Consider the following 11,369-nt stretch of genomic DNA (forward strand, 5'->3'; position numbering starts at 1 on the left):
AAGGAAAAAAAAAAAAAAGGGGGAGAGAGAGAGAGGGAGCTGTTGGGAACGGATCGGCGAAGCGAACACTTGCCATTTTACCGTGTGCGGTGGGGGGTTTGATTGTTCTTCAGATACATTCGCACACAGCTAGCTCAAGGCGATTGATCATTGTAATTTCTACCAAAGATTTGAGAGCATTGGAGATCTGAATCCATGTCGTTGAATTGTTAGCTTCGCCATTGTATCCATCAGAGCGTCTCCGCACTGGTCACTGCAATGGTGGTCTGCAAATGCCGCAAGGTACTACAACTCTCCCTCCTCCTGCCTCTTCTGTTGACTATACAGGATTTTGGATAATTTCTGATTCGGATTGTAACGTGGAGGCTTGGTTGATATTCATTTCGTTGGGATTTGGGATCGGATCCGGGTTTGAGAGTTTGGAATTATAAGCGATCTCAATGCTTGACTAATTGATTGTTTGAAGAGTTAATTTCTCTGGATTTTCACGAATTTTGGAAGTACCGTTATTCGGATCGAGGAAATGTCTAAGGCTGATTGATTTACTGTTTAATTGAATTAAGTTTTCTTATTGTTGCTTTAATTTGTTATGGTTACAACCTTGTTGTTTCTGGCTTTGTTAAAATCAATGAACTTACGAATACCGTTTGTTTTGTGTTTTTGGTGCGTCAGGCCACGAAGTTGTATTGTTTTGTTCATAAGGTTCCCGTATGTGGAGAATGCATTTGTTTCCAAGAACACCAAATATGCGTGGTAAGCTTGTGTATTTGAAAAATTCATTTTGTATTTCAGTTTCTTATCGCATGTGTTTTTTGTAGTTTATTTCTAGCTGCATTGCCATTCCCCAGTATAGCACTCTTTTTCTCTCTAGTTTCTTGCGGTTTACAATATGATGAGCTGATAGATAATTTGGATGCTTAGCTACCATGATAGTCCATTATACTTTCCACCTTTTGTGTACAGTGCAGAAAGGGATTATTTACGAAAGGGTTCACCTGATATGTGTGCGTATAGAGAGTGATGGATTAGGTGTAAATCATGTTAATGTCTCTTAAGCATAGAATTTCAGCCCTCATCAAAAGATGTCTTCTTTGGTGTTAGGCCTTCGTGCCGTGTCTTATTTGAGTGTGCTTCTAAGAATATGGATATTCTTTTTATGTGATTCAATTTGAATTCTTTTTTTTTCTTGGGATTTTTGGGGTTTTACTTACCCTTCCAAGATAAAAGGCAGGGGACCATTTGGTATGTTGCTCTTTTTTCTTATCTTTGTTGGAACATATTACCCTTTAAATTTTTTTTTTTATAAATTTAATAAGAAACCTGTAAAATGTATTGAAAGAAAGAGAGAAACGAAAGACTGCCTAAGGCCTGGGGGAGAGAGTTCCCACTCCCTGAGAAGCTGCCCTAATTACAAAAGAATTTGCTAATCTGTGAGACTACCAAGAAGCATTGAGAAAACTCTTTGAATGGGAAAACTCTTTGAATTGAGAAAGGAATTTTCCATTGAGAAAAGTATTTCCATTTCACAAGATGAGTTCCAGCCGTGAAATCTCCCCCATCATATTAAAAGTCTCTAGACAGTGTCATCCTTTTAGTAATTCCAGCCGGCATTTTAAAGAATGGGAAAACTCTTTGAATTCAGATTCAATTGAAGAAAGATGTACAGAGCTTTTAGCATCCAAATGTTGCCTTTCCACCCTCCTCTTCGCCTATCTTACCCTAAGACAACCATTTTGTCTTCACCCCTTTGGATCCAGATGTAGGTTTAATCAGAGGAGTTGTTTACTTGATAAAGGACTTTACACCTTGTGATGGCATCTCTGAGGTTGATTTTGAGGTAAGTTTGAGTTGTGTGAAATCAGTCATCAACCAGTGCAGTATGGAGGCTGACATTCTTGAGGATTCTTTTTCTGAAGCTTTTGACTTAACAGTTCAAGATTGTGATAATAAAACTCTTCTTATTTCTTCAGCCAATCCAAACAAATTTGCTCTGTTGATAGAAGCATGTGGTCTTGAGTTACGTGAAAGTTCTCGTATGGCTTAAGAAGGAAGTCATGTTATGATTTACTTTGAAAGGTTTTGTTTTATCTTTTCTGAGGTAATTGGATTAACTTACATGAAGAAATTTTTTAGTTCTTTGCTAGTGATGGTTCTGCAAAAGCTTCTTTTTACAAGATTGTTGTTATTGCAAAGCTGAAGAGTTTTTTCGAGCAGTTGTGCAGATTTGAATCTGGAAGTTAAGAATTTGATGGAATCAATCTTTTTGATTTTGTTGAATAGGTTGCCTTATGGTTGGTTTTAAACTTTTTTTGTTGGTTGATTATTAATTATTGTTTTTATTTTCGGAAGATATGAGGTAACTACTGATTCTCAGCAATGCCTTATTCGTAGTTTCATCCTTCTTTTGAAAGCTCTCTAAGTCTTTTGGTAAAAAATATTAGAAAATTTATTGGTTCTTTAAATGTTTATGTAACAACTCTATTTTTCTACTACCTAGTGGCGCTACCATATGCATAACGTAACTTCTTTATGTGGAAAATATTTATTTAAAATGACTTCATAAAACGATGTCATGGACTCTTTACAATAAAGAAATATAAAAAAAAAAAAAGAAAAAAAAAGTAAATATTAAAAATAACAATGCCCTATACTAACTAAGATCTACGAAATTAAATGCAACTATCCTAGGTAAGTTCCATGGTCTTTAATTGCGATGTCAACCGTACGGGGTGCCTCATCTTTACTTGAAATATAAAAGTGTCAACCATACGGGGTGCCTCATCTTTACTTGAAATATAAAAGTAGCACATGACTTGAGTATTTTAAGAAATACTTAGTAAGTGACTCCACTATTGGGGTCATGGTTGAGTATTTCAAGAAATACTCAGGAAGTGACCCCACTATTGCACATGACTTGAGTATTTTAAGAAATACTTAGTAAGTGACTCCACTATTGGGGTCATGGTTGAGTATTTCAAGAAATACTCGTGACCCCACTATTGGGGTCAGGGAGTGCACACATGCAACTATGATTAGAGACTTATAATTTAAAACCATCATAGAGGTGACCTCTAGTTCGGACAAATTGGATGTGTACTACTTCCCTACACACGGCTCACACGTGCGAGCATGAGCCCACCAGGCGGCTCGCACACCCCTTGAACCTATCATAGTCAGGCTAGTTGGCTATAGCCGGACGTTCGGAGGTACAACAAACCTTCGAATATCATGTAAATCATGATGATGATAATGATCTCATCATAGTGTATGCGTTCGTACAAATTGAGAAGTAACCCAATGTGAATGAAATACAATAGTCAGGCTTACACGTGCGAGCATGAGCGAGAATGAGCCCACCAGGCGGCTCGCACATCCCTTGAACCCATCATAGTCAGGCTAGTTGGCTATAGCCGGATGTTCGGAGGTACAACAAACCTTCGAATATCATGTAAAGCATGATGATGATAATGATCTCATCATAGTGTATGCGTCCGTACACATCATCATAAAAGGAGAAGTAACCCAATGTAAATGAAATACAATATGTATGAATTCTTTATAGTTTTCATTTTAAATCATTCATGTGATACAACCCCACACATTCTTTACATGTTACTCTAAAACATCATTTAGAAAACTTTTCATTATAATGAACATGACATCTCATATATGCACATCATCATTTAGGAAACTCTTGATTATAATGAACATGACCTCTCATATATGCACATCATCGTAATATGGGATATCATCATATTATGTCATGTCATAATGCATCATCATTCTAGCGTATCATAGCATCATAGTATATCATAACATCATCATAACATCATAACATCATCAAAACATCATAACATCATCATAACATCATAACATCATCAAAACATCATAACATCATAACATCATCATGACGCATCCTATAATATTATATAAACATACATGACATGTACAAGGGTCACAGGCACGTGTCGTCATATATAAGACAAATCTTCTGACCGAGCTGATAGTAATGCTACTTACTTGGTTGGCCTAGGTCAAAGCTACTACAACTCTTGATGCTAGCTTAACACTGCTCTTTGAAATTTAATTATGTCGAAGGAGTTCAACAATCATAAATTAGAATTCTAATATGGGAATTGGCTCACCTAATTTTGCATAGAAGAATTTAAGTTAATTCTGTCGAAGGAGTTCAAGAATCATAAATTAGAATTCTAATATGGGAATTGGCTCACCTAATTTGCATAAAAGAATTTAAGCTTACTCTTAAAAGTTAATCATACTAACCTTAAACGCTTCCGAAGAGTTGAAACTAATAGGAAAAGGGTCCAATCTTATCAGGTCCAAGCCTCATTTGCCAAGATGCTTGCCTGAAGCCGTTAGAAAATATATTCTATTTTGAACGGTTAAAGTGGGATGATAAAATGAAGTAAGGGACCTCCATTTTATAGTGGAGGTCAACTCTCCACTTCTCAACTTAAGCGATGTGAGACAATTTATCTTTTTTTTTTTCCTTCTAATTTTTGGGTTATTACATTGTACCCATCTAAAAGGAACTTTTATCCTCGAAAGTGTCTTAATGTGAGTTAGGTCATCCAAATTAAGGACGAGACAAACAATCTCATGTTCTTTTCTCATGTTCTTTTCATAGATATGAGGTAGGATTTTTACTTTTTGAGTTGCATTATTACTCTGATTAGTTATCTCTTCATAACATCATTAAACTTTATTGACCTTCATATGTCATCCAACACATCTTTATACTACGGTTGAGACCAGAAAATTCCTTAACTTCAGAAAGCTCTTCTCACATACTCCTTTTTAGTGCGAGTTGTGGTCGCATAAATTGATTGAGTCTAACTCGAAACATTTGAACAAACCTTCTACATTGTCAGAGTGAGGGAACTTACAACTTTATTCTCTAGATAAGACAACTTAAAAAGTAAGCATCCTACCTCATATCTACGAAAAGAATATGAGATTGTTTGCCTCGTCATTAATTTGGATAACCTAACTCATGTCGTAGATTACGAGTTCTTATAGGTAGACGATGACCCAAGTTATGAGAAAAGACCAATAAGAATTTTAGCCCGAGAAGTGGAGGTGTTTTGTACTAGGAAAATGGTCTTTACAAAATCATCCATCGGAAGAAACTATGTGAAAACAAAAGGAAGAGATGAGGGAGAAATATCCTAAGAAGTAATTCCAAGATTAAGATAATTTTGAGGACGAAAGTTTTTTTTAGATGTGTAAGTTGTAATAACCTAAAAATTAGAAGGAAAAAAAAAAAAAGGAAAATTGTCCCACATCACTTAAGTTGAGAAGTGGGGGGTTGACCTCCACTATAAAAGGGAGGTGCCTTACTTTATTTTATCATCCCATTTAAAACGATTTGAAGCGAGTTGGAGAATATATTTTTTGACGGCTTCAGGCCCGTATTTTGGCTTATCCAGCTTGGGTTTGATACGCTCAGATTCTTTCTTACTATTTTTAACTCTTTGGAAGCGTTTAAGGTTAGTATGACTACTTTTAACTAGTGTTCGGACCCTTTCTTACTAGTTTCAACTCTTCCGAAACGTTTAAGGTTAGTATGACTACCTTTTAGCTAGTTTAAATTTTTGGAATCAAGTTTAAATTATTTGTGCACAATTAGGCTTAGCTAGATTAAATTGTTAGGAGTAAAATTAAATTATTTTATGCAAAATTAGGTGAATCAATTCCCAGAGTAGAATTCTAATTTATGATTGTTGGACCCCTTAGGCAAAATTAAATTTTAGAGAGTAGCATTAGCTAGTATCAAGAGTCGTAGTAGTTTCAGCCTAGGCCAACCAAGTAAGTGGTCTTACTATTAACTCGGTTGGAACATTTGTCTTATGTATGATGACATGTGCTTAGTGGCCCTTTCACGTGTCATGTATGTTTATATGATATTATGATAATGTGATTCGATATGATATTGTGATGTGTTTCGATGGTGCTATGATGTGAGTTTATATAACATTATGATGATGTTGTGATGATACGATGTACTATGATGTTATAATACGCTAGGATGATGATGCATTATTACATGATGACATGAGATGTATGATGATGATTAGACATAATATGATGATATCCCATATTATGATGATGTGCATGTATGAGATGCCATGTTGTATTATGATAAAAAGTTTTATGATACACAACCCCTAAATGATGTTATAAATGATGAATGTATGAAGACTTATGCACGCATGTTACCTAGAGTAACATGTGAAGGATGTGTGGGGTTGTATCACATGAATGATTTAAGATGAAAACTATAGGGATCTCATGCATATTGTGTGTTCATTTACATCGGGTTGCTTCCCCTTTTATGATGATGAGTATGGACGGTACACTATAATGATGGTGATGATAATCATGCTTTGCATGATATTCGAGGGTTTGCTCTGGACGTCCAACTACGACCAACTAGCTTTACTATGATGGGCCAAGGGGTGTGCGAGCCGCCTGGTTGGCTTACACTCGCACGTGTGAGCCGTGTGTAGGGAAGTACTACACATCCCATTTGTTTGGACTGAAGGTCACCTCTATGATGGTTTTAAATGATAGGTCCCTAATCATGGTTGCATGTGTTTGCATTCCTTGACCCCAATAATGGGGTGACTTACTGAGTATTTCTTACAATTCTTAAGTCATGTGCTACTTTTATATTTCAAATAAAGGTAAGGCACCTTCGTATGGTTGATGGCGGCATTGCAATTAAAGACCATGGAACTTGCAAAAGGTAATTGAATTTAATTTCGTAGATCTTAGGTTAGTATAGTGCATTGTTATTTTTAATATTTACCTTGGTTTATTTTAATATTTCTTTTGGTATTGCCTTAAAGTCCCTTTCTTAAACGTACAAGTTCATGACATCAGTTTATGAAGTTGCTTGAATGAATGTTTTCTGCATAAAAAGTTATGTCATGCATATGGTATCGACTCTAGGTCAGTAGAAAATTAAGGGTCATTACAGTTGGTAACAAAGCTAGACATTGGGCGATGTGCCAGCGAGGATGCTGGTCCCTCAATGGGGTGGATTATGAGATCTGACATCGGTTAGAGAGGGGAACGAAACATTTCTTATAAGGGTGTGGAAACCTCTCCCCTAGTAGATGCATTTTAAAATCTTGAGGAGAAGCTCAAAGAGGACAATATCTGCTAACCATGGGCTTGGGCTATTACGTACTAGAGCTAGACACCAGGCGGTGTGCTAGTGAGGATGTTGGGCCCTCAAGGGGGTGGATTGTGAGATCCCCACATCGATTGGAGAGGGGATCAAAACATTCTTTATAAGGGTGTGGAAACCTCTCTTTAGTGGACGTGTTTTAAATCTAGAGGGGAAGCTTGGAAGAGAAAGTCCAAAAAGACAATATCTATTAGCTGTGCGCGTATTTATTTTATTGGATATTTGCTGTTTGTATTTTTTTCACTCATTTTTGCTTTTTGTATTCCTTGAACATTTATTCCTTTTCATTATATCCATCAGAAATTGTTTCTTGCTAAAAAAAAACATGCTTCCACCTCTCTTCATTTTCTGTGGAATTAGTTTATCGGTAGTGTTCAATTGATAGTTTGATTTTGTTGCTCTATTGTATCCTATATCTTGAAATTAGTGGAATATCAGGGCTTGTTTGGAGTTTATAAAAAAAATAGTTTTTTTTGATATAGAAAACTTATTTGGCAGAATAATTTTTTAAGATAGTTTCCAGAACAAAATCTGAAAACAAAAATAGCGTTTTGTTGTTTTCACACATTTTCTTCGATATTCTTTCAACATTTATGGCTATAAATCTTAAGTATAACTTTATTTAAATGTGTTATTGTTATATTTTTGGTTTAGATACTATTTTAGTAACTGTAATTTTTCGCACATTCTCTTGGTTATGTTTTCCTTTTAGATTCATTCTATGCTAACGTTGCACTTTTTTCTTTTAAGGTTCGTACCTATTCAGAGTGGGTATTGAATGGAGATTACGATTGGCCTCCAAATTGTTGCCTGTGTCAGGCTACGCTCGAAGGAGTTGGTCCTCAAACGACTCGATTGGGATGCTTGCGTATGTGACTTCTCATATTTATTTAACTTCTTTCCATGCAGATGCTAAGAATAGAGTGTATTTCAATTCAAATGTTGAATTTGTTATGTAATTCATTGTTCTCATGTTAGATGTTATTCATACGGATTGCTTGGTCTCACATATCAAGAGCTTTCCTCCATCCACTGCCCCTGCTGGATATGACTGTCCCGCATGTTCCATTTCGGTATGGTGTATATTCACATGCTATTTATTATTGAAAGTCAAATTCATAAACGATCCTCGCATGTGCCTTTGAAGACTCGATGATATTGTTGTGTTGTTTCTTCTGCACGATCAATTTTATTGAGTTCCTTTGATTGGTGTGAATATACCGATGGTTGAAATTGCTCCGGATACCCTTTTTAGTTTAGTTTCTAGAATCTATTTTTCTTAGTTCAAGATTCTTCTTACTAACTGGAATCAAAGAATCAGTAGATCTGTTCCACCAAAAATAGGAATGGACTAGGGTTATGAGCTTATAATCAATAATATGACGATCGAATCGATTTCATGATTATAAGTTCATTCCATAACGGGTCACACCGAAATAGGACTAGGTTATATACATTCTAGGGTCATTCGAGCGTACTCTCAATAATGGAAACTATGCTATTATCTCAGATATCTGATTGTTTTGTGGTGTATGTAAACTCTTGGTGCAGATATGGCCTCCAAAGAACTTTAAAGATTCAGGATCCCGCCTACACGGAAAACTAAAAGAAGCCATCTTGCAGGTTATGTTCACGTTTGACGTTACAGTTTTCGAACCGATGATCATCTCAATTCTCATATGACTATGTTTCTACTTTTGTTCTTGCGCTTCTAGTGCCTACGATATGTTACAAGATGTGTCTACTAAAGGAAGGGAGCTATGTCGCGATTGTAGCATAATATGATCTTATTGATTTTGTTTCTTTTTGTTCATCAGACTGGTCTGGAAAAGAATTTGTTTGGAAATCATCCAGTAGGATTATCAACAACAGAACCCCATGGTCCTCCCCCAGCATTTGCCTCAGATCCCTTGGTTTCCTCTTCAGGCAACGCACAGAACAATAAGAGTTCATTAAATTCAATAGCAAACATCGAGACGAATACGGGTGAAGGGTTCTCCGCCCCAACTGGAACAGGATCTTCCAAAAATGGCGTTGCAGATATTGTAGAGATTGAAGTGCCTGGTTCAGAAGGGAATTTTGTGAAAAGCTCAAGTCCTTCAGGCGTAAGAACATCTTGTCTTAGTCAACATGTGATTCATTTTCTTACTTTCAGTTCGTTCTCATATCTTTTGTTTTCAATTCTCAATTGCAATCCAGCCTGTTGCTACCACAAGAAAAGGTGCACTCAATTATGATAGGCAAAATTCTGAAATTTCATACTATGCTGATGACGAAGATGGTAACCATAAGAAGTATGTTCGAAGAGGTACGTTACATGTTTTTTGATATATAACATGTCGTCTCCTAAGTGGCCGTTTGTTTCCCTCTAGATCTCGTAAACCTGTTTCTTTGTTCAAATAGTCATCAAACTATTGTCTGGCTAGGGGGTGGTGGAGGGTGGATACCATTCCTGTAGCAACATGTTCCCTTTTCGACATCCACAAAAACAATTGGTTATTCGCAATCGCTAAACCTTAAACAAATTCAATCTTCTAGCATTCCCTGATATTTCATAAGCAAATATTGAAGAACCCCTTCAGTTTTTTTCATATAAGAGTGAAGCTTTTAAATCATATATATTGTATTCCTTTAAATTGTGATATCACGTTAGTTCATCTTGGAAGTCCATCAAGCCAAGTGTGTTACCCGACGGGACAGTAACGTCCCCATTTACTAACGCAACAGATATCTTAGAGAGACTTGAACCTTTTTGTTTGTGATTTTCACAAATAGAGCACTGAGCTCTTTACTTCAGCCATGGTATTGTGGAATTTATTGTCATCACTCCATTTCTTTGTTACCTGCAGGTCCTTTTAAGCACAAGTTTCTTAGAGCACTACTTCCTTTCTGGTCAACTGCATTGCCAACTCTACCCCTGACTGCACCTCCTCGTAAAGATGCATTGAGCGCCAATGATGTTGGTGAAGGTCGTGTTCGGCACCAAAGACCCTCTAGAATGGATCCGAGAAAAATTCTTCTTATCATAGCAATCATGTAATACCCATGGATCTGTTCTCTCTCTCTCTTTTATATGCTTTATGGTTTGTCTTGAAATCATAATCATGTGTGCAGGGCATGTCTGGCAACGATGGGCATTTTGTACTACAGACTTGTACAAAGAGATATCGGAGAAGAATTTGTGGATGAGGAGCAGCAAGTGCAAGCAGCACAATGAAAAAACAATAATATTTGAAGCAGTGCTTAGCTGCTGCTGCTTCTGCTGGTAGAATTTGTTTGGCTCCTTGAAATCATCGGACCTTTTGCCAATTTCATCATACAAGCATTGTAAGTATCTCTTACTTGAGGCTTCTCTGCCCCATTTGAGGTGAAGTTTTTGTTGTCATCTTACAAACTCTGTTCTTGTGTGTGTTCCTTCTCACTTGTATGGATTGTTGATCAGAGAATTAGGTTAAAGAAAAGATCTTTCATTGGAACTAATTTATTTTGTAATTACCCATTCACTCAATAATCTTACATAATAATACTTATTGGAGATGTAGTAATTCTAGATTTTAGGGGGTTTATTCATCGTTTGAATCGGGTTTTGAACTCGTTGATTTTATGTATTTAAGTGTAACATTCCAAGTCCAAGCCCAAGCCCACCGCCAGTAGATATTATCCTTTTTGGGTTTTCCCTCAAAGTTTTAAAATACGTCTGATAAGGAGAGGTTTCCACCCCTTATAAAGAATGTTTCGTTTTTCTCTAACTGATGTGGGATCTCACAACCCACCCCCTTTGGGGCCCAACATCCTCGCTCGCACTCGTTCCGTTCTCCAATCAATCTGGAATCTCACAATTCATCCCCTTTGGGGCCAGCGTTCTTGCTGGCACTCGGAACCCTCTCCAATTGATGTGAGATTCTACATCAATTGGAGAGGAGAACGAAACATTCGTATAAGGGTGTGGAAACCTCTCCCTAACAGACACTTTTTAAAAACCTTGAGGGGAAGTTCGAAAACGAAGCATTCTTATAAGGGTGTGGAAACCTCTCCCTAACAGACACTTTTTAAAAATCTTGAGGGGAAGTCTGAAAACGAAGCATTCTTAAAAAGGTGTGGAAACCTCTCCCAGACACTTTTTAAAAACCTTGAGGGGGAAGTCCGAAAACGA

At 36.7% G+C, this 11,369-nt stretch overlaps 1 protein-coding gene across 1 annotated transcript; it reads left to right on the plus strand.

Annotated features, from left to right (window-relative positions):
* The first annotated feature begins 20 nt into the window (after positions 1-20).
* LOC111471086 (zinc finger protein-like 1 homolog) lies at positions 21-10,748 on the plus strand. Its single transcript, XM_023116780.1, has 9 exons — positions 21-282; positions 673-753; positions 7,967-8,084; positions 8,195-8,289; positions 8,768-8,839; positions 9,034-9,321; positions 9,416-9,524; positions 10,066-10,252; positions 10,331-10,748. Exons 1-9 carry the CDS (start codon positions 259-261, stop codon positions 10,431-10,433), a joined length of 1,077 nt encoding a protein of 358 aa, XP_022972548.1. The 5' UTR covers positions 21-258; the 3' UTR covers positions 10,434-10,748.
* The last annotated feature ends 621 nt before the right edge of the window (positions 10,749-11,369 follow it).

The sequence above is a fragment of the Cucurbita maxima genome, unplaced genomic scaffold, assembly GCF_002738345.1.
Source record: "Cucurbita maxima cultivar Rimu unplaced genomic scaffold, Cmax_1.0 Cma_Scf00048, whole genome shotgun sequence".
Lineage (NCBI taxonomy): Eukaryota > Viridiplantae > Streptophyta > Magnoliopsida > Cucurbitales > Cucurbitaceae > Cucurbita > Cucurbita maxima.

What these genes read in the sequence shown, in the direction of transcription:
- LOC111471086 (XM_023116780.1), top strand. Translation starts at nt 259, where the DNA reads ATGGTGGTCTGCAAATGCCGCAAG. An exon ending in TAAAAGAAGCCATCTTGCAG is followed by an intron (nt 8,840 to 9,033) that starts GTTATGTTCACG and finishes TTTGTTCATCAG; the next exon opens with ACTGGTCTGGAAAAGAATTT. An exon ending in CTTCTTATCATAGCAATCAT is followed by an intron (nt 10,253 to 10,330) that starts GTAATACCCATG and finishes TCATGTGTGCAG; the next exon opens with GGCATGTCTGGCAACGATGG.